General features: G+C 37.3%; 1 protein-coding gene across 1 annotated transcript in view; it reads left to right on the forward strand.

Annotated features, from left to right (window-relative positions):
• Positions 1 to 24,510, forward strand: part of VIPR2 (vasoactive intestinal peptide receptor 2) — a 227,810-nt gene that overhangs the window by 198,249 nt on the left and 5,051 nt on the right. Inside the window, exons 8-13 of the mRNA XM_009648605.2 lie at positions 9,392 to 9,489; positions 12,996 to 13,137; positions 16,045 to 16,195; positions 17,094 to 17,154; positions 18,860 to 18,929; positions 24,119 to 24,210. Of these exons, the coding sequence (XP_009646900.2) occupies positions 9,392 to 9,489; positions 12,996 to 13,137; positions 16,045 to 16,195; positions 17,094 to 17,154; positions 18,860 to 18,929; positions 24,119 to 24,210 (614 nt within the window). The remainder of the gene's footprint in view (positions 1 to 9,391; positions 9,490 to 12,995; positions 13,138 to 16,044; positions 16,196 to 17,093; positions 17,155 to 18,859; positions 18,930 to 24,118; positions 24,211 to 24,510) is intronic.

Here is a 24,510-nt window from a genome sequence, read left to right on the forward strand (position 1 = left end):
GATGATTGGGTCTTTATAGTCTGGAAGACAGCTACAGATTCTGTAAACATTTCCATAAAATTGTTCTGAGAATCATAAGCCACTGATTTTTGCTGTGCCTAGCCACTATTGAGTTTAGTTTAGTGACTGTAATTTGAATATTTTCCTCAAAACTTGAGAAGTAAATTGTTGGATTTCAGTTGGATTTCAAGTTTTGGAATCAGTATTACTCAGATAATCATGTGAATATTTTGCAGAGACCTTATTTGTTCTTACTACCGTTGCAAAAGTACTGTTTTTGTTAGGCACGCAGAACATTTCATGTCATTTCAATTTCATATTGGCATTTCAATTTCATACGCAGGACTCGAATCAGTTTATGCTTTGAATACAGTTACAAAATCTAAATGGGTTTTGATGTTTCTTCTGCGTTAAAATCTTTTAAAAATATAATTTAGTTTTAAATTCTGTGTTGGTCAATCCATATCTTCATTGTACTCATTTACCCCTGCCAATCTTGCAATTTTTTTTTTTTATTAAGTTCAGAGGTTAAAGCTAAAGTTTAATTGAGAACTGGCTAATTATGGTTCATACAGAATAGTAAATAAGAAATAAGATATAAGATATCTTACATAAAAGACATTGATTTTTATGTGCTATCAGATTTGGTATTGCTTTGCCTGTTTCTTTTGCAGCAATACAATATAAAAAGTTTGTTTCTAAATGGTACTATGTAACATACAGAGTAGTGAAAGTGGTACTATGTAAAATACAGAGTAGTGACACATATTTAATAGCTATAACCAAGTCAATATTAATCTAAAGTAATTTCCTGGTTTTCAACTACCACAACACAATGCAGAATTTAATTCTTTGTCTTTATGGGGGTTGTGTGTGTATTTAATAAACATACAATTTCAGAACACATTTGCCAATTTTTTTCTTGCGTGACTAGGAGTTATAGAGGTCTTACAGGCAAATTAAGACACTTATTTATGCTCACACAGGAAATTTAAGTAGCAGTATGATTGCATCTTCTTTGATGCTGAGTCTGATAAAGTGCTTCATGCTAATCATCTAAAATTTTTTGCTTGTTTTTGTAAATTGTAACACCTGAATTTAAATAATTATAATTTTTGATGCAATGCATTCAAAATGTAGTAGTGTTTACTTAACTTTGAAGTAGTTTAAGAAACAGGGTTAATTTTTGATCAGTAGAAAATTTTAAAACATTTAAGATTTCTGACCATTATAATACTAGACCAGTAAAATGGTCTGAAAGAAGGAAACGTGCTCACTAGCCACTATTTCAAGTGTAGAATAGAGAATAATTAAAAATGTGTCGTATGATAAAATAATTTCAATTGTGTAATTATTCCTTATTTGCTTGTACTTAGTTGGAACAAAACAACCATGGTCAGTATGAAGGTAATGCCAAAGTACTCTTGGCTGCTTGGCTTCAATCCTGACTTACACCTCCACGTAGCTATTTCATGTCCATCCATTTGGCAGATGAATGGCCAGCAGATAGATTCAGTCCTGCTGATGCTGACAGCCATTGTGCTGGACTAAAAGCACCCAGGATTCTTGTTTTGATCTTAGTCAGACTGTTTGTTGTAGGGGTCATGCGTCTGTACAAAATGCCTAGAAACATTATTTTAAATAACGTGTTTTTTCTGGAGGAAGACAACCTCTCCTTTTTTCCCTAGTGGGTAGAAGTGATGGGAGTCATTTTACATCCAGGCTGCCTGACAGTTACTGTCACGCTCAGAGTACATAGCTGGAGGCTAAATTAGAGGCACGGTTACATCAGTGTGGCTGGACAACTGATGCTTTGTTAGAAAGTTCATGCAGGGTTTCACCTTTTTTTTTCCTTCATTTAAGAATTCTGAAATCAGATACAAGTAAGACAGGTCCAATTTCAAAAGATACAGCCAATGGAGTTTTTCTGAAATCAAATCTAGACAGATTTTTCAAGATGGTACAGAATGATAAAAAAATAAAACAAGTTGAACTCTTTTGTTGGGCATGTTTCAATTGACCCAATGCTGTTTGAACCACAACTACTTTCTTTATGCCAAAGTACGAAACACTCTGTTATTATACAGTCTAATGGCTGAAAAAATATTTAAATTAGTATTTTCAATTCTGTAAAATCAACACCTGCCATGCAAGTTTGTTTATAGATGGCAACAATTTTTGTAAGTTTATGCAGTTGAATGCAATTTATGCATCTACATCCACAGTTGGAGTTATTGGACAGTAGTTCACCTCCCAACTTGAATAATGGGGTTTTACAATACCTTCAAAAATTGACATGGTGAAGGACCTTTCAGCTTTCAATTCTATGAACATAGCAAATACAGCTGGTATAGTTTCATCTGCTTCAAGAGGTGACACAGGGCTATATACAGATGGCATGAATCTTGGGAGAATGAAAATATAATGGCTCCTGTATTTCTTGCCAGTGCTATAGAGTTAGCCATTAGATGCTTTCTAAGGACTGAGATCATCTCAGTTGCAGGTTGATAATAGCTGAAACATGAGAGAACTGGAGTAAAGGGTGTCTCTAGTGAGAATCCTTTATTGCCTTCACAGGATTTCTGGACCATTCACCATACCCTTTAGCCGATGCTTTTACTACTGACTTTGGAAATTTACTCCTTCCACATAAAAATAATCTCAGAAATGCTGTAAGATAAATTGGTGTTGAATTCTAAGACTGCCTGCAAATCCTTTTAAGTTGCTTTCCTCCTCTTTGAATGTTTATGAACAATTTTTTACAAATATCATCCTTCATTTTTTTCTCCCTGTGTTATTCCTTTTGTGTGTTTATTTGATGCCTTTGCAAACTGACAGCCTCCAAAGTTGGTTAACTTGACAGCATGATGGCAGATCATAGCCTAGCCAGGCCAGTCAAGAGCAGACCCAAAAGAAACAATTTGTCCACTTAACCATGAACACCGAGGGGTTATGAATTAAATATCAACTCTCCAGGACATTGTGGGGGCATTATTACCAACAGGTCAGTCAAGAACTTTATGCAGTATACTCTATTGGTAAAAACAGCAGAGTATTTTATTCATAAGGGAAGGAGTCCATCAGGCAAAAAATACCTTTCAATTATATTGTTCTTTTTCCCTCTACCTGTCTGAGTTTAGATTGACATCGCAGGAAATAGAGGCTACAAGTCAGAAAGGCAAGTTATATGGTGAGGTATTAAGAGGAGACATAGCTCTAAGACATTGATTGTAAGACAAAAATGTGTTAGAGAAAGACTTTTAATGTTTTTATTTAAACTCTTCTTCAAACAAATGCACCATAGGGATGCTATTAAAAACAAATTTGGAATTAACATCTTGGTTTTCTTTAACATACTATAAAATCATTCTGCAGTACTGTCTTCTGAGAGATATGCTTTAAGAGAAAAGCACAGGATACTTTGAACAAAAATAACATCTGCAGTTTACAGCAGCTAGAATTGGAGCTGTACTCACTACGTGCTCTGCGCTCATTTTAGATCTGGTGAGGATGACAACTCCTTTTGACCAGTGTCTTGCTTCAAACAAATGTAAATTACAACAGAAGAAATTAATTTAAAAGGCTCAGGCTCAAACTCCAGCTACCCAAAAACTTTAAACAGTTTAACCATGTGGTTTTGAAGTAAGGTCAATTGACAAACACTGTATTTAATTTTATTTAAATTAGATTTATTTGAATTACCATAATGTCTAACTGACATAAAATCTATATCATCTGTGTGCATACATAGCTGTATATACTTATTAAAGCCCCTATCTATTGTGAGAATGGTGCAACACAAGATTAAAATCCACAATTTTTATGTGTTTCTGTGGGAAAACAGTATTTAAAGCATAGCTTAATAGTAGCTTCTGACACCTGACCTTTTAGTGGATTACCCTTCAAAAATATCTCCTCCCTCACTTCCCTGTAATTTCTCTGTACCAAGTACTACTGTTTTGTTGTTTTTTTTTTTTTTTCATTCACGGCTTCTATTCATTGATTATAAAGAGAATTTTGATATGTAGCTCAGATGGCCTCTGTTCTGCACTTTATTCTCCCTTATTTTGTAGAAGTAAACAGGAGCTCTGCATTCCTGGGCATGGAAAACATTTACAGGAAGGCAAAGTTGCTTATCCTAAAATCAACTTTATGGAGATCTCAAATAAAATTATTCCACAAAAATGGAAAAAAATACTCAGTTGAATTACATAAACCAGATAAATTTCAGTGGTGTTACTCAGTGTCATGGATTCCAAGAAAAGGGGAAGTAAAAGATATACTGAGTTCAAATTATTCTTGACATGAAGCAATGCAGAGCATATAAGCAGAATCAAGGCTTTCCCATGGGAACATTGGTCTGATTGCAATTTTCCAATAATGACTTATGGTCCACAATCATTCCTTAATACATCTTAATACATGCCATCTAAAGACTATAGTAACCGTGGATCATTAGAGTCTGTAAATCAGTTGATTCTATGTTCTCAATTTATGCAAGTATAATGGGTGCTGTGTCTAGGGCAGGAATGAGGGGAGGAAAAGAATGTAGGAGCAGTGCAATTCATCCTGAAATGAAGATGAGCAAAAATATGGAAAAATGAGCAAAGGCAATGCTGACTAAACATAGATATAAATTTGATATACTTGGCACAGAAAAATTTGCGTATTTCCTAAACAAAATCTTCCAAGGCAAAAAATTAAGGGGAATATACGATCTCTGTTTAGATCTGGTATGCTTGGGCCTTTTGAAGGGTTATTAACATCATACGTATGATGTTACATACAATACATAGATGAGAGAATTATATGGTAACACAGGTGGTGACTGTTTTATAAAGCAGTGAACCTGTTGCAAATAATTGAACCAGAAGAAGTGTTCAGAATACAAGAGTTTTGTTCTTACCCATTCAGAGTAGAAGCTGAATGTGAAACCTTTCACCTTATGCATCAGATTTTCTTGTTGGGTGGGCACTGACTTGGCTGCATTCAGAACAGCTCTGGCAGGTGCTGGAATGGATTTCTCAGTCATGGTCTCTCAGTCATGCCTGTGCCAACACAAACAACCACATCGAATTCTTTCCAGTTGTTTACATTCACACACTTACCACATATTTTAAAACCTGGAAGGCTGAAGTTTAACTTGCAAATCAAAATTCCTGAAGTTAGATATTTACTTGAGATGTAGGTGTCTAATTACTAGTGTGTGGAAACAGGGCTCGATGTGATTGCCTGAACACAGGTATCTAGTGCCATTGGACTCGTTGCTGCCATTCCAGCGAAGAGGTCCTTTGTCACATCTGCCACGCAGGTGTCTTGGATATCCGAGGGCATCTCAAGTAGTACTAGATGCCTACATTTAGGCAAGTAGGTACAGTTTGTTCATTGTGTCAGTGGAACTTCATGACCAAACAGTGGTGTCCACTTAAGGGTGAACTGAATGTCACTCCTGACTGCGTTTTTTCAGGTCTTGATTCTGCAGTCAGTATCTCTGGCTGTGTAACAGAGGAGCTAGTATGTCTGTTGCTATGAAATTCAGAAAAGTTTGGCAAACCTTTTGGTAATGTAAAATGTTGTAAGTGGGATCTTGGCAGATGAGAACAGATCTCTATCCTTTCTTACTTGGTAATAAATTATCATCCATGATAGCCAGCAAAGCTGTTCTTGTCTCATGTACTGATCTGAAAGCAACTGGTGCTAAATCTAGCATGTTCATAGCAGTGTAGTCAGTTTGTATCTTCGCTTTATTTAGTCAAGCCAGCAAAAAAAAAGGCAATTTGATAATGGGGTTCTATTGCTTAGGTATATTATCACTAGAATGATGTTATTCTCTATTTGGTTTTCCTTTATGTATTTGAAAGGAGAGAATGCATATCAGTGAGTTGAGATATTCTGTACTGATGAGCAGAGTGCACACTTTTGACGGACTGTGATTTAAGACATGTAAGACATTAAATGTAAAGGTGCTGATACAGCTTAACTGACTCATTATACGCGATAGTAAGACGTGTGGTATGTTTGTGTATGTTGTACAGCCTGGATTAGTCACTCAGAACAATAAAGACATGCTGCCATAGTGCACTCTCTGAAATCCACTCTCTGCAGTAGATACAGAAACCCTTTGGATGAATTAATAGTAAAGGATGCTATGACTCATTTTTAAGAAACTGATGTTCTATTCAGTGTCAGGTAGAGGCCAAGGACTTGAGTAATGAATTCTCAAAAAATGTCAAACATGTTCAAGAATAGCTACTTTCTACCATTGACAAGAAACGTGCAAGTTGAAATTAGTTCTTATAGTTGCTGGACTCTGATGCTTCGTGTAAACATGGAATAAGTTGCCACTAGCAGTAGAATTATGCAATCAAAATTGCTAATATCTTTATTGTAAGCTAAATGTATTTTATTAATTCAAATATCTTTAAGGATCCTTGCATTGAAATAACAATGTTTCTAGTTCTGTCAGCTTCCTAATAATTACTGCGTATCATATGTGTGCAGAGCTCTTTCCAAGTTCTGCAGGAAAAGGGGTTCAAGGCTGTTGTGAGCTAACCCCAGCCAGCAGCTCAGCCCCACACAGCTGCTCACTCACTCCCACACAGTGAGAAAACTTGTGGGTTCAGATAAAGACAGTTTAACAGGTACAGCCAAAGCTGTGTGTGCAAGCAAAGCAAAACAAGGAATTCAGTCGCTACTTCCCAGCAGGCAGGGGTTCAGTCATCTCCAGGAAAGCAGGGCTCCATCATGTCAAACAGTGACTCGGGAAGGCAAATGCTGTAACTCCAAACATTCTCCTTCCTCCTTCTTCCCCCAGCTTTTATTGCTGAGCACGGTGTCATATGGTGTGGGATATCCCTTTGGTCAGCTGGGGTCAGCTGTCCCAGCTGCATCCCCTCTGAATTTCTTGTGCACCTCAGCAATAGCTAAGACATCTCTGTGTTATCAACACTGTTTAGGTCACAAATCCTACAAGCTACTATGAAGAAAATCAACTCTATCCCAGCCAAAACCAGTACAAAGGCCTAACCGAAATGTCAGCAGTGAGAACATCAGCACAAGAGAGTTTTTGAATGAAGCAAGGAGGCGACAGGAGGAAGTTTAATGTTTAGCCAGAGGGAACTAATCTTAAGTCTGGAGTATAGAGACCATGGTACTTAAAGAAAAGTATACAATTGGGTCAGTTTAGTCGTCTGTTTAATAGGAAATGCATGAGTTTGCATGCATCAAACTCACATGCTGCTTGTCTCAGAGTTATTTCTGCTCCTTAGGCAAACCTAAGACTGTCTTTGGAACAGATCTTATAACCAACTCATCGCACAATTTGGCTGCCCAGCAGCAGAATGGGACCTTACAGCTGCTTTAAGATTTTCTAGCACAATGAGAAACCTGAATAGGAGGGAAGAAGTCGTTTCTGCTAGGCACTATGAAAGGACTGGGATACAATTTACATCAGAAGTCCTGGTGCAAATTGTATCTGAAAACAATTTTGGAAACATTGTTCAATAAAAATTGGACTACTTAGAGTTCTATTTGGCAAACACAAGATTCACATGGAAAACCAGGATCTTTTTGGGGCATCCATCTAAGTTCAAGCATTTGTATGCTCTAGGTAGCTACACTTGAATTAGTTGCTGTGGGGCTTCTTCATTGACTGTAGAAATACATCCAGTGAAGGCCATGTTGACTGCTTACATTGATACAAGAAGTGCTTCCTAGAAGGTCCTATGAAGACACCTTAGACCATTGCCTTAGATGTTTATATTTGCAGTGTAGACAGCGCTAGGTGAAATAGAGCCTACGATTTATGCCCACAGAGAGGCTCTAGGAATGCAGCAGGGCTCTGCAAATTCACAGCAGACTCTATAGAGAGCAATAAAGTAATATTTTAGGTTTTGCCATTTTAACCACCCAGGGACACCAATTAAAAAATAAAAAAGGAATATTTATTCAAGTTTTTAACTGAGGAACTTTCTTACGGTCATTCTAGTGTCACTGGAAACTTCATTAAGTCCTTAATTTTCCTTCCTTATCTCTGCAGTAAATGAGTATTATGTAAAGCAAGCAAAACATTAAAATGTCAGGACTGTTGTCAAAAAGGCCATCACAGCTTACTTCTCTAATTAAAAAAAGAGATTTCTGTTTCCTGTGACACCTTGTATACGACGTTTAGCTCCTAACAAGCGTGATAGTTGCTATGAATACACTTAACGTATATGGCAGTTATGTTTCCCTTATTTTTCCCCTTTAACCATATCTACAATAGTGCAGTTTCAAGATTCTTCATTTCATTTAACATTTCATTTAGTCTTTTCCATATCTGTATAATATTTGCGAAGAGAATGTCCAGCTAATTTCATCATGAATTGGAATTGCTGAAGTTACCTCTTGGCCTTTTAAATGCTATAAAAATAAATATATTAAGTGATTTGCTTTTCCTTTTGCTATCTTAGTTTATTTAAAAGCATTGCTTACTTGCTACTTTTTACAAACATTTTTCAAGAAAGTGAGTGATATAACCATGTGCACTAAATATTGAAATTCTGTCTGTTATACGTTCTACACTGCTATTAAAAACTTTAATTTCATAACATAATAAAAAACTTTACAATTTTAGTATTTTATCTAGCTTCAGTGGAAAATAATGTCAGTCTAATGACTGTTGTAGGCATAAATGAAGCAGCAGCTTAATTCTGAGAGTATTTAGCATTATTTTTCTTGATGTTGTCATTCAGAATAGGATTTAATGTAATATGTAGCTGGTAAATTTACAGATAGCTGCTGTTAATCGGCAGACTCTGCACTTCAGTCTGCTTTTCCTCTGTTGAAAAATTTTCTTTCCAAGTTTTAGTGAATAACTTTACTAAAGAGAGAAAGGGTTGTTTGGGTCACAATTTAATAAAGTATTTGAACATTTAGATTAGGAAATTAATGAGACTTAAACACGTCTTTAAAAATAAATTAATGTATAAATGCATTATGAAGTACTCTGGAGCAGAAGGACTGAGAGAGATTCTCTCTTTCAGAGATAATCCATCTTTTCAAACCGTGGCTCATTCTTCCCAGTTTGATTGTGTTTATGGAAGTTGATGAATCCAATATTTTCTTTGACCTCATTGACATGGAATAATCAGCTGAAATTGTACCAGCTTGTGTGTCTAAGTTTTGAGTTCTTGAGGCTGAATTTTCTGCTGAGGTCAATTGGCTTGAGATGTTGCATTGCAAAAATACATTGGAATAGAAACATAAACATTCTCATCACGTACTGTACAGCAAAGAGTGAAAACAATGCTATTCATTTAGCCTTCAGAGCTATTAAATGGAAAAATATATCCTTTCACAGTCTATTTTACATATCAGTAAGTGGTTTCTGCATATGTATTTTTCTGTGCAGGACAACTTCTATGTAAGGGTGAAGGCAATTTATACACTTGGACACAGCCTCTCTCTGATTGCTCTTACAACAGGAAGTATAATTCTTTGCGTTTTCAGGTATGTATCTTTCATGAGTAAGTATGAACAATGATAAGATGGTTTTAACTGTTGCCTGATTGCTCAGATATTTAGAAAATCACTTTTACACTTTTCTCCATTAAACAGATGACAATAATGTAACGCTAACTTGGTTTTTGCTAGCACCAGTCATATTAAAAGATTTCAAAGCATTTTACAAATTTATGGACATTACAGACCATGGAAGAAAAAAATAGTCATTTAGGAATGGATTATATAAAGCATTTTCTATTTGATTATTAAAATCGACACCTTGAATTGCTCTTGAAAATTAGTAGGATGCTGGTCTCAACACTGGACAAGTGGGAAGCCATATCTTGCAGAAGCTTCTGAGTGGTCTTCAGGGGTACTATAATCAAAGGTAATCATTAATTTGTCCAAGTGGTGCTGTAAAAGTGTGGATAATTGTGCTAAAGGATAGTGCTGGGTGTGCAATGGTTTTGTTAGGCAGTGTTAGGAAAGGCAGTACTGTCTGTTGGGTTTGCCTAATTTCTGGGAATTTTCTGAGACTGAAAGCAATCTCCAACTGGTAAAAGAAATTGCAAAATGGTATTATCAGTATCATAGCTTTTCTCAGTCTCTCCACCGTCATGCCTTTATGTATCACTTCTGCCTGTCTAGTCGAATAGCCTTTATATTCTCCATTATAATGGATACAACTTTTCCATTCCACTCTACACCAAGAAAAACAAGAAAATGCATGTCTCAGATTTTGTAGAAAAGAAGTACATGTAATACGTAGAGGACAGGATGTCATTTGTCAGAGCCTCATTCCTCTGATGAACTCTTCCTATGGCAAGTTCTGTAAGCGTTTCAGTCTGCCATCAAATTTTCTCACTATTTAAATATTCAGAGACTATTCAGAGCAGATGCATAACCCATAATTATATTTTAGAATATCTTTGAAAAAAATGAATTGAGTCACTCATGGTTATCTTCTTTCTACCAGCAAACAGGCAGATCATGCATTTTCAAAACTGCTAAAACCTAATAATGCATTTAAAACAGTGTGTTATAGATATCTGAATGTTGTCCATCACCAGAAGTCAGTTATAACAAAAAGATCAGAGGTGTGCTCAGAAACTTCAACTTCAGTTTAAATATCCAAGTTGAGAACTTCCCAATCTTCCTGTTGAGTCAGCGGAAAGACCCAGGCATTTTTTCAGGGAGGAACACAGGGTCTCTTAAATCTCCACCTAAACAAGCCTGTTTGTTATCTACAGGGAGTGTAGGGGCTGCCTCTAACGTAGGAAGTGGAATTAGGAATTTCAGCTATAAACACATGAAAGGCAGAAATGTTGGGTGGGGAAAGGAGAGTTGTTTCTGAAAGTTTCCTTGCAGTTGCAATATTCTGGTTTGCATTTCTTTCAAAGAACTGGACTTGAATTTAATTTTTACAGAAACATTATATGGGTTCCCATTATTAATGTCTGTAAAGGACACATTTAGAAGCATTGTAAAAGGAAAGGATTTTATACCCAGCTAATCTTTTAATCTCAAAACAAAGACATAAAACATGAATATCTGTAAATACCTTGCCAGACTAAGCTGACAGCATTTTTCAAGTTACTATGGTGCCACTCCCCACATAATACTCCATGTAGTTATTATAATTAAAGCTAATGGGCAACTTTCTGGCACAATATTTTCATGTTGGAGGTTGCCAATTTTTCAGGCACATTCTTGCTTCTGCAAACAATTTATAAACAGCAAAGCTAATTATTTTGATTTAGTCAAAAGAAGTTGCTTTTACCCTTCTCAGAATACAAGTTTCTATTTCTTCATTTTGCATGTCTAAGTTTTAATATATCATAAAGTTTTAGAAAAGTGGAAATCAAAATGATTGAAAATAAATAGTATTTTTCAGATATTTTGAAAAAGGTTGTTTTGTTCCAACTCAGAGTGAAAATAAATTGTAAAAAAGCATATTTCTGCATAACACTGACATTCTTGATCTTCCTATAGATCTTACTGTGATTCCTTCAGGGTTACTCCTGTATAACAAAACCTTCCCCAAAAATGGCAGTTTCTCTGATATGTTTCTTACCAACAAGAAGGATATGAATCTCCGTCATTTCTGTAAGATGTGCTCTCGTGCATCAACTGTCTGTAAACATTCCTCACGTGGTAGTTTTGTATCATGAGGAATAAGCACGATAGCTTTTGTTTCATTGTTAAAGAACAACATTTCTTTGTTACTCTGAATCTTCATACATATCCCAAATAAAAATACTTTCTTGCTCTAAAATGCTGGCTTGACAGCCTTGTCTATATACAACATTTATTATTTCAGCTACTTGAATGGGGTGAAGAACTAACCATCTAAATTAGTTACTCAAGAAAAATATTTTCCTCCCATTTGTAGCTTGCATGTATTGCATAGAAACATATGATGTAGTCCAATGCAATAGTGGTATTTCAGTTTTTCAGAACCTGTTTCAGCAGAGGTCATGTATAGCCACAGAAATCACTGGGGTTTTGACAAGTGCTTTAGGTTCAGCCTGGTGTTATGTCCTTTGCCAAACTGGAGGCTAGCAAGATGACTTGAGTAGTTTCAGAATGGATTATTTAATGTTCTTTGCTAAAAATCAAAACATGAAGACTACTTGGAAGCTGCTACTGCACAACACCATAACATCCTATTGCATCTTCATTCTTTCATTTCTGGTACTTGCTAAAATGCCCTGGCTTCTGGCTTATTTCCAGGTGCAGTTCAAGGTGCTGATTTTGAAAAAAAACAAACAAACCGCATCATAGCAGTTTGGTTTCTGGGGATTTCCTGTATAAAAAAAGATCTGCTAAATGGGAAGATCTTGAAGGGAATGTCTTTTAAGCAAAAAGCCCTCAACTTGCCCTGAGCACGCATTCACTTACTTGGAATATTTGTCATTAGTTTGTCAGGCTTTCACATGGCTGCTGGACTAAAGACAGGAAGTTTTACATGTCAGTGGATAGAAAAGATAGCTGATCTAATGTTTTGAATGCATTTTTTAATTGTTCCTGCATATGCTCACATCGTAGGATGAAAAGCCATTTCATAGCAAAATGCAGGAGTTAAATAAAAAATTAAACTGAAAATAATAGGTGCGAGCATCTCTGAAATATATCCAGAATAACCAAAGTTTTATTCTCAAGGAAAACACCGGGATAAGTGCAAACACAAAAGGATATAATAATCTATGTTTAATGTCAGCTTATGTTAAAGTGGGGGAAATACCACTGGGATCTTTTGGTCTGTGATACTGAAAACGAGTAAGAGATACTTTATTTGTATATTTTGGACAGCCTATAATGATGATGATGAGGATAAGGATGATGGTGATAAAAGAAAACAGCAAGGCAGCACTGACAGTATGACAGAGGAGGAAAGGGTAGGCTCTTACTCAAGGTTCATATTACTAAGAAACGACTGGAGAGTAACAGAAGTCTGTTCAAGAGCTTTCTGTCTTGAAATCTAAAATGCCTGTTTTTAAATCTCTTCTTAGAAAACTTCATTGTACTCGGAACTACATCCATCTGAACCTGTTCCTCTCTTTCATTCTAAGAGCAATCTCTGTTTTAGTCAAGGATGACATTCTCTATTCCAGTTCCAACACAGCTCACTGTCCAGAGGATCAAACCTCATGGGTAATAAACCTCATTTGCTACCTGGTACTGTTGTGTCACTAAATTTTCCTCCCTGATCCTTTTAAATATTTAGGAATACCAAGCTCTCAGTGTGGACAATTCTGTAGAGATTGTAATGACTAGAAAACTGCTCTATTAGAAGTCGCCACAGAAAGAAGGTTGCAGCACAAGAAAGAGAAGACAGTGTTGTTTTGCATGTCCATGAAGGGACAACATGTCATCTGCCCAAACAAATCATGACCAGCTATAGCTCAGAATAAATATGGCCACTGCTTTCTTCAGCTGGGAGAGTTGGCAAACAAGAGAGCCATCAGCTGGGAACAATTAAAGACATCTGGAACTTCTGGAAGTGTTCCAGTAGCTTTATCAGGGGTCCAGGAATTGGACAGGTATCAACAGAGGGAGAGAAATGAGGCAAGGAATTAAATATTTGAAGGATTTGCCTGTATTAACTCCTCTGTACTTTCTGGCTATGTCAGAAGTGTTGTCATCTGCATTCATGGCAAGCTAATACGTTTACTGCATTTTCATGCACAGAGGTTAAAAAAGATCTCAAGTCTTTCTGTTGAAAGACTGACAACTATATGATATTCCCCATTCTCTGCCTCCATTGTTTCAGTCAAAAGTGCTGCAGAAGAACCCTACAAATATTGCTAAATACCTTCAGAATTTAATTTATTACAGTTTAAGCTTGCGAAAAATAAAATGGAAGGAAGACATTTTTGTATTGATTAAGCCATATTGCCCCAAAGCATGAAGTTCTTAGTGGTGATTACCAAGCTGTATGTATGAATTTGCACTCTAGGATATTTCTAATGAAGACAAATAGGCTCTGAGTTAGTAGACCCAAAGTAGGCGAAGTAGTTAGCAGGCAGACTGCCAGGTGTAATCAAAAGTTCTTAGGTCCTTGAATGATTAGGCAATGGACTCTCAAAATAGTACTTGATTTCTGCAATTTCTTCTGTCTGGGCTGAAAAGCCCCATACTTTCCTATTTGAATATGTCCAGTTTTGTGAACTGTTGAGTAATTTCTGTTGCATTATATGTGGGATGATCTGGCACCAGCTTGGCAAGGGTTTTTTGTCTTGCATTGGCTGGATGCTACCCTTCTTATGTAACAGCATGCGGGGTTTGTCTCTTCTGTCGCAAGTGTGTGATGTTCTACAGTTCTGCTGCACACACAGATGTCTAGAAACACACAATTCAAAATGCAGTGTAACTAGGGCCTGGATCTGAATGACACAGAGCCATAATTTTGGCTAACTTTACTGACAGATACCTTTGCCGTTCAGCATCTGGAAACAGACCTGGTGCAGGATTAGTTGCAGGAGGAAGGGAAAATATTTTGATGCAGGGTTCTGGTATGTAAATTGATAATATAATGTAGGGGAGTACTGGAATTTAAAAGAGATTACAAAAATTTTAGACTTTGACTTATAATCTGGTTGTAAGTAGTCATAAACATAACAGCAAATTTCACTTGCATTTTGAAATGTTTCATTTTCTCCATGTTAAATTTTCTGGCCCATTACTGGTCTGCAAAGGATATCCCTTCAGTGGATACAAAGTCCAGAGGTAAGATTAGTCTTACCAAATGAGATGACTGAACTAAGCTGTTTCTCTGGGCTTCTGTCTTTCTCACTGGACAGTTTACCTCATCTGCTTTAAGTCTGTCTCTGGACGTGCCCGTCTCTCTTCATGAGCTGTATACAGAGCTAGTTGGCTAGTAGGTGGCTAGCTTTCACCAGAAACCTTGGTTATGGACAGCTGGAATTAGGCGAACTTAATTCAAGCCTTTGGGCTCTTACTTCGTTGTCTGTATAGTCATGTATGCAGGCATAAATGGCAGGCATGTGTGTTATTTGGGATGCACTGAGATACCTGAGACACCACAGGGACTGATGGATACAAAGAAGTATCTCCGGAGGACTATGCCCTTCTGGCTTAGTAGCTGGTGACTGGGCTCCCCGAGGGCATCTCACTTCATAATAGACACCTATGTTTAGACAGAGGAATCACTAAATGAGTAACTTACATACTTAGCTACTTGGAATTTTAACAGAAGCAGTGGAGGTATGAAGGATATATAAAATAGGGAAGGGAGTAAAGCAGGAAGAAACTAGAAGTTTTATTTAGTCCATTTTGTTTAGTCTGTCACATTCACTAATCATCACATTTCTCAGCTCAATCTCAGCAGAAATGTTTTTATGTTCTATTCTCACATCCCAGATTTCTGCTGGGAAGTACCAAAGTAGCAGCAGCCAGCACTGTGGAACATCAGCAGCACAGACATCTGAAAATTAATTCTGAAGAGCAGCACACAGACTATAAGTACATTGGGACTTCATTTTATGACTTATGCTTATGTGTTCTGTTAATTAAGAAACACTAAAGCATTTCCTAAAGGGAAAATATAATTTTTAAAAGTCCAGTCAACTTCTTCTTCTAAGTTTACTTAGAGTATTCATCATGTAAAGTTGTATTTTTCACTCAGTTTCCCATTTAGCCTTGAAAAATTCATAAAGCAGTTTCTGTGTTAATTATTACTATGTTAAGAAGCCAGCTGGGATTTTAAGATATTTATTAGCCACCTAGTAGATGATCATTTAATCTCATAGCCATTCATTAACTAACTATTGCAAATGTGTGCATTTATTGATAACCACCACCTTTCACAACATTTATGCTTTGAAGTTTTCAAAAATTCTGAGTGAATTTGCTATGAGAGCTATCCAAATAATTTTTTTATAATTCATTTTCTTTTTAAACATACAGTAACATTGACAATATCTCTACTGGACCTGGGTTATTAATATTACATGGAGAATTAAGACCGATAGGATATATTAATAGCAATAACAAAGCATCTTTCCTGCAACAACTTTGATGCCGATTCTCATATTTCAGGTGGGCTGCAAGGCTATTTTGGTATTCTTTCAGTATGGTGTTATGGCAAACTTTTACTGGCTCTTAGTTGAAGGACTTTACCTCCACATCCTCCTTGTGCTAATATTCTCCCCCAACAGACACTTCACAATCTACCTGCTGATTGGATGGGGTAAGAAATTAAACAACTTCTGATAATATTCTTTTTTCTGTATGCATGTGTTAGGTTCAATATTTCGTACCAAGGTAGTCATGCTGTTCCTGCTGGGTGACTCCTCAGACTCACCAGTTCCTCAGTTCAGCTCCAGCAGAGGTTACAGCCGCTGTACCATGGAAGAGATTGGCATGGCTCTGACCTGTGTCAATCTGCACAATGCCCAGGGGTTGTTCAGGATGTAGGATGGTGCAAGGACCCCCACTGCAAAACGTATGATTCAGGCTGTCCTAATTTGGGAGGTAAAAGAAGTTTAGATGCACAGCCACAGGCTATGCTATGCTATTTGCCTTTTGGAAAAGCCCAATAATATTGTCCATCTGGTTTTAAATACATGTATTCCTTTCATTTCCAGAAAGTGCAATGATATTTATACAGAGCACTTAAAAGCGTCCGGTAATAGGTGGTCATAAAACATTTAGGTATTGCTGGGAAATGGGAATAAACCAGTGTGGGGGAATGGTTCCTTATGAAATGATTTACACCTCAGTTTTAGACTGTAGTCCTTGGAAGGGCATTGGGAATGCATAATTTGTATCTATCTCCCTGTAGGTCACTCTGACAGCTTGAAACAAACCTAAGAAAGGCACGTTCTTTGTGTATTAGTCATTATGGCTGCATTTTTATAAGAAATAAACCCACTTCCCTGCAGTCTTTGTTCGTAATACTTTGCTTACATCACGTAGCTCATCAGATCAGGGCCTCTCCTTCCATTCACTAAACTGTTTACTATATGCTGTATACTTGGGGAATAATTGGTTACTAGCAGGTGGAACTCTGTGTGTGTGTGTGTGTGTGTGTGTGTGTGTACTTACATTTTTGTGATCATGCTCTAAACCTCTTTGGGATTTTTCAGGAATTCCTACCATATTTATTATTACGTGGACAGTGACACGGATCATTTTAGAGGACACAGGGTAAGTGTGTGGGAGAGAGAAAGCTTAAAGCCTCCAACTGTGCCAGTACCATCCTTGCCTTGGATATGGTGGTGTTCACACAAAGGTGGTTTGCTGTTCTGAAGTGGATGAGCACAAAACTGAAATTTCAGATATGGCAATAAAGGGTCAGGCATTTAGAAGCTCTTCAGCATGCTGTTTATGCTTGCAGTTTATTTGAAAAACTCTAAGGGCAGGGATAGGTTATGACTAATGTACCCCATGAGACCAACATTCAGAGCTATCGGCTTTGGAAGTCAAAACAATACTTAAAATAGCAGTGGGGGTTCAGTGCTGCAATTCAGTGCGGTAAGATGCTGAGCATTCTGATTTGCTAACTAGCAACAGAAGATTGAGATCTAGATAACTTTGGGTATATCTAAATTACATTCCCAGTAGTGAAGCAATGTGATGTAAACATATGTAAGATGCACGTAGTCAGGTAAAACTATGACTAAGTAGATGTACGCCTGGGTCCTGGCATGGGAGGGGAAACCGAGATAAGAATTTTGTGGGAAGATCAGACTTGCTGCTCCTGCTGGACCCAAGGAATTGGAGAGCATTCCAAGCTAGTGGGACAAACAGTTTTCACACTTCTTTTTTTTCAATCTGACTAATATTTTTCAATTGATTCTGTAATTAAACTGAAAAATCATGTCCTACATAATTTCTAAGTTTTTTTGCAAGACCTCTAACATGTAAACTGAAGGCTAACTAATTTTTCCTTTGTCATTATAATCACAGAGGAACTCTGAAGGGTATTGCCCTTGCTTAAGATTAATCTTTCAGAGCACTTATTCTTAGAGTATTTGGACCAAAAGTGCTGAGCCCACTGTAAAAAATAAATTTTCAGTTTTTCAGACGAAGTTTCAAGTTCAGGCTCACATTTCCTGAACCAGTTCCAGCCATCTGTAACCTAAATATCCCACAAGGAATTATGTCATTTCAACTGACAAACCTCCTCAAAGAGGAGGCTCAGGGGAGACCTTATCGCCCTCTACAACTGCCTGAAAGGAGGGGGTAGTGAGGTGGGGGTTGGCCTCTTCTCCCTGGTAACAGATGATAGGAAGAGGGGGAATGGTTTGAAGTTGCGCCAGGGCAGGTTTAGGTTGGACATTAGGAAAAACTTCTTCACCGAAAGGGTTGTCAGGCTCTGGAATGGGCTGCCCAGGGAGGTGGTCAAGTCCCCATCCCTGGAGGTATTTAAAAGAAGGATAGATGAGGTGCTTAGGGCCATGGTTTAGTGGTGGGATGGCAGGGTTAGGTTAAAGGTTGGACTTGATGATCTTAAAGGTCTTTTCCAACCAAAGCGATTTTATGATTCTATGAATTGTATCTGTCAGTTGCTTTAGATCTTCCTGCTACCCAGAGGCTGGTGTTAAGTGCTTATTGGAAAAGTGTCATTACACAAAATGAAACTAAGCTTGGTTTCTCTAAAGACCAGCATCCTCCATGATGTCTAATGGTACAGTCTAGTGTGCCTGATGCTTCAGCTGACTTGAATATGCATATTAAAACCAGGGAAATAAAATTAAAAGCAGAAAAAGATTGAATGCCAAACTCTAGGCTAGAACAGGCAGTATTTTAGCGTGCTTTGACTTGTATATAAGAAATACTTCTCCTCATAGGTCTTGCTTGCCAGATGATATTAATGTCAACATCATTTTCCCTCTTTTTTTTTTTATAGTTGCTGGGATACAAATGAGCATGGTGGTCCCTGGTGGGTTATACGAATACCAATTTTAATTTCTATTATAGTAAGTAAACTTTGAAGAATGAATTATAGATCATTTCAGCATTGTGCAGTGCATATAGCCATTATTCTTTACTGCTAGTTACAGACAGGCAAGAATTCTGTTTTAATGAAAAGAAATTGCACTGCAGGAGAATGTTAAACAGATGCCAAGGCCATTAAAATTTGTTGCCTTCAAAATTTATCTGCCTCCTATTAAATGAGCAGTTGCTTTTATTTGTATGTTGTTCTTTCTTTAACATCTCTCCTGTTTATGAGCCTGGGGGAAGCAAAAATCTAATTATACTTTTCAATTAATTGCAGATTTGATTTTGCGTGTAAATGGATAGCCCTGCAATTGAAAATCTGATATTATTGCAGCCATAAAAAGCTATGGCTGTGTATATCTTTCTTTAATTGGTAGCCTACTGAAATATATATTGAACATGAATATTTGCAAAAGAATACCATTTGAGAATGTTTCATGGGGCTTTTCCTATGTGGAACTCATTAGAATTACTGGAGTAGCATAAAAAAATTCCTGTTCACTGTGATGATTGTGTAATTAACTTTGGGCATACTATACTATGGTTATATGTCCATTTCTGAAAACAGTCACAGTGCAAACTAATACCTTTCAGATACACTTGCTTTATTTTTAACATTTTAGTCAAAAAAATGAGGGCATTATTAGATTACACAAGATTTCAAGAGCCCACATTACTCTTGGGCTTGCCTTTCAATCAGTGCATGTTGAAAATCATTTTGAGAGAACTTCCTATCATCTTCATCAGAGTGAATTCTACAGTGTTTAAAGAGAAAGCAGAGTAGGCGTGTGTGTGAAATGACATAAGGTAAGGACTGACAGAAAAGATGTTTTATAATAAGAAGAAATGGGCATGCAAAAGAACTATAGCATGAAGAGAATACGTGTACCTCAAAGGAGCTGGAGAATGGGGGACAGTCCAGAGCAAAGAAAATATGCTGAAAGATAAAAGCAATAAACCCAGCTGGTGTTTACAGAAAGATGAAAGTCTATTCTCTGGATGTTCAATTTAAACAGCTATCTGGTAGACATCTGAGGCTTCACATGCCAGAAAGAAGTCCTAGACCTGGAAACAGAAGTTCCCAAGTGTTCATTGGCAGACTTGAATTGCAGCTGGATCTTAGCAAAGACTGGGAAATGAGTTGTGAGTTAAGAAAATGGAGTACTTGTCAGTCAGCCGAAGTCCAGTAGATCACAAAATGTGGACCAGAACCACTGTTTGAGGCAAAGGAACAGTCATTCTCCTTTTTGGAAATGACCTTTTTTGGCTTGCCGGGTGCATATGTTTAGGATCTGCTGTCACCTTCCAGATATGTTTATTCTCTTAAACAGCGTGTTTTAGAGATGAGAGCAACTAAAGAAGGCTAAGTGATTCTGCCATGGGTACTGAGTGAAGCCACTTCTCCGATTAGATGGTTCTTCAGCTCTGAGCTCTTCAGCTCAGATCAACTACATTTTGCATTTGGGAAGTTAAGCTGTGAAAGGTAGTTGTAAAAGCAGTGATACTCACCCTTTCCTTCTGGGTAAGTAACTTACCTTGTTACAGCATCGAACTATAACCAGCACATTCAGTGTGGCAGTTAGGATGCTGTGCAAACTTACTGCTGTGCAAAGTAGGGCATGCATTCATAGAGCAAGAGGAGCTAAGGAACTGTCATGTAAAATTGGTCATTGATGAGTGAAAAATGCTACATTCACAAGAACATAATTTTCAATACACATCTATCATAAGTTCAACATTTCCTGTTTACCTTCTAGAAAAAATAGAAGTTGAAGATTCAAATCTTTGAATAATGAGGTCAGTGCTGCCTGCCATTCAACAGTAAGAACAGATCATTGCAAGTTCTTTGGACTAGTGATGTGAAAGAGTCATGATGTTTCTCAATAAAAGTCTGATGTACTTCCATCATACTTACTCACACAGTGCCTTCAGTCTGCTCAAGAATGTAGAGAGACTGGAAGACTCACAGAGAATGGTGACAAGGATGACTAGCAATAACAAATGGCTTCAGTAGTGGGAAAGACATCTGTGTAAGTAGGCAATGAGGTGAACACAGGAAAACTCTGAAAGAAGCCAAAATTCAGGAAAATAAAGGAGAGCAGAACACCTAAGCTGAGGTCTCTGGTCCACTGCCTTATGTAATGGCATGAAAGAAAGCCCGGGGTGTGGCTGATACTGAAAATCTTTAAGAGGAGGAAGAAGATTGAAGAAAAGAAGAGTAGAATAGAGCCTGATTGTGAGGATGATGCCATGAATATGCTTTTGAAAGACAGAGGAAATCAAGCAAAGGTTTAAAGGAACAATGGTTTAACCTCATTAGACTTAACAAGAAGTCCACTCAGTCTTCATGCCATGTTCACTCTCTTCCATCAATTTCTGTGCTTGCTCCAAACATTTCACTGTTTAGAAGATTATACTTTCTATAAGGTTATTAACCAACAGTAAACAGTATTGTGAGAGCAAGTTCTGAAGTCACTTCTCACAGTGAGAAGGCTTTAGCAAATTCAGTGTGTCAGAAACCTTCCCTGGCATCTCCTCCTGACAATTTTGTCTTGAGAAAGTTATTTGGCAGGTTTCCATGCTTCATGCTGTGCACACTTCAGAGCTATTTAATTGGGGTGACTATTCCAAACAGTTAATGTAGTATTACCCATATTCTCCATTTATCAAATGCCTCCGCAGCTGCCTTCTCCATACTTCCACTTGCATAAATGTCTCTCATTTGGACAGGAGTGGTGTTCGGGTGTAACGAGTACTTCCATCACATCAAAGTAACTGAGAAATGTTTATCTTGTTATCTCAAATTGCAGGTAGTGTAAGGGACTAAATAGCAGGAAAGAAGCGACATGAAGACATGCTCAAGCAATGTGTTTAGACAAAAACTTGTCAGAAAAAGTCAACCAGTAAAAAAGGGTACCAGCAGCATCTTGCTGTTACTCCACTAAGAGGCATCATTTGTCATCACTCTTTTGCATTTCTCTGCATTCACGTTATTTTCTCATTTTCCTGGTTTTAGGTGTTCATTGAACAGTATACATATTTTATTTAAAGACGTTATTCTCAAATGATTTTATGGGACCAAAATGCTACGATACTAAAAAGTAAAATTACAGAGCACTACTTCTTTCATATTTTATTGAAATATACTATTTTAAATCAATAACAATTATCAATTCAATAATAATCTCCACTGTAGTAAGTCAGTGGCAGTTGCCACCATTAGATCTTAATACCCAGTTTCAGCTGGCTGGATTTACAAGCTCAGTAACACCAAGGACTGTTACAAACTCCAAAGAAGAATGAGTTTTTCATGAATCCAAGATTGTGCTTACAGACAGAAAGGTATGCATTTGAAAACAAACTTTAAAGTAATACATGAATGTCAGTCAAGAATGTGAGTCACCTGAGTGTAGTTTTGCAGATGATATGGTGCTTCAGAAGCCAAATGGATGACAGTTTGTTCTGTTACAGTAGAAACTAGGGATGCCTGTGAAGAACAAGAAGTTATTCTGCCAATCCCTTTGCAAATACAGAATAAAGACTTTTCCTCCTTCTATTTTGTGGCTAACAAATATACAATGAAATGGAAGCTCTCTCCTTGTCCACCAATACTGGCTTCAGTGCATATGGCAAACTAAATATCTGTCTGTACACTCTGCTATGGTAAGTCTGTAGATACAATCAGCAATAACAGGGTTCTGCCTGTTGCTTTTATAGAACACTTGCATCAAGGAAAACTTCTAAGTCATCATCTGCCTGAAAAATCTATGTTAAATTCAGTAAAGGCCTATATTTTCTAACATTTCTTTTTTTAGTCTTCTTTTTTCAAAAATACTAGATTTAATTTTCCTAATTTGTTTTTTAATCTCTGTCAGTTCCTGTCACTTCCCTTCACCTGTCATTTCAAACCAAGTATCAAATACAGAGGGGTATGCAGTTGCTATGATCATAGTTTATGTATTAACATCACAAGTTGTACTGGGTATGTCAGAGAAGACATAGAAATGCATTGAACTTGAAAAGCTTACAGCCAAATAGTTAAGACTGGAAAAAGAAGAATTCCAGCAATGCATCAAGACAAAGACTGAAGGTTTGTAGCAGTGAGGCAGGCACTGTCTGGTCGGGTACCAACCTCCTGATTTTGGGCTTTGGGATGGGGTTAGTTAAAAACAACAAAACACTCATTTTCACAGTGATAGAATTTTTTTTCTAGGTTGATTTCTTCTAAAATGTGTGCATTTGATGCAGCTGTTTATGTAGCTGGAGTTTTTAGCTCACGTGGCTGTGAAAGTGTGGACTCCAAGTGTTCCCTCACTTCAGTACAGGTGTGCTATATTCAGTGTGTGGTTTTCCAGACTGCACCAAACAGTCCAGCACCAGAAGAGCTGGTGAACACAAGATGCCAAAAACCAAGGATGAAGAAATAATGGGAATCAGACTTAGGATCTACTGAGTTTCATACTTCAATTTTCTAGACTGATCAGGATCTGACCATAACTTTTTTTATGCAAGTGCCTTTCTAGGAAATAAAATCTGAAATAATATAATACTGCTGTTCTATGTCAGAGGGCTGTCATGAGAATCAGACTGCAAGGATCCCGTTCCTTCAGTGTTAATGTCTGCATCATACCCAAAACAGACAGATACTTGTGAGAGGCCCTTTCTATGCTTGACTGGAGTTGGCAGATCACCTGTGCAACAGTCTTCTCTTCCCCTAATTCAGACAGAAATATTAAAAGTCAAGGCAAGAGGCAAGAGACGGACAAAACTGTGTATGAGACTCACATTTTCCTTTGGGCTTCCAGTCATGAATCCACGGGACAGTTTAGGACAATGCTTGATTGCACCAAATCCAGTGTCCCATCATGCTGGGAAACCTTTCTTGGGCTGAGATTTTGGAAGGAGGGCACTTCTGACAACTGGGGCTTTCAAAGGCTTTTGCCAGCTGGAGTAGTACTGGTGGCCGTGCAGAGGTGCGCTGGACGTGACAAACCTAGTGAGGCAGAAAGCAGACAACAGGTTTGACAGTGTAGAGCCTGCTGTGTTCTTGGCAGGAGGTACACAGCATCCACTGCTGAGCTGATTTGTCTGACTTGATCAGCATTTCTTTGTGCTGCATATTGAGTGGAGAAGTCAGAAGTCACCATTATATTTGTTTTCTTTGCAGGTGAATTTTATACTTTTCATTAGTATTATAAGAATCTTACTGCAGAAGTTAAGATCTCCAGATGTTGGAGGAAATGACCAGTCACAGTACAAGTGAGTCATATTTTTAGATATTATATACAGAACCAAAGTTTCTGTAAGATTTCCTCTGCTGGAAGCTGCTACCAACAATTTCAATGATACTACAATTATATTTAATTCAGGGGTTCTTCTACATGAGGTTTAATAAAGATCTAATCACTCTGCTGAAATAGAGATGAACAAAATTTTTATTGATCAAACACTAAATTCCATTAAAAATATGCAGTTTCATAATGATCAAGCTATTCTTGAATTTCAGTTTAATCCATGAATCAATATGCTGATACTAAGAATATGGGGGGGTAATATCTT

This window comes from Egretta garzetta, unplaced genomic scaffold (assembly GCF_000687185.1).
Source record: "Egretta garzetta isolate BGI_Z169 unplaced genomic scaffold, ASM68718v1 scaffold181, whole genome shotgun sequence".
Lineage (NCBI taxonomy): Eukaryota > Metazoa > Chordata > Aves > Pelecaniformes > Ardeidae > Egretta > Egretta garzetta.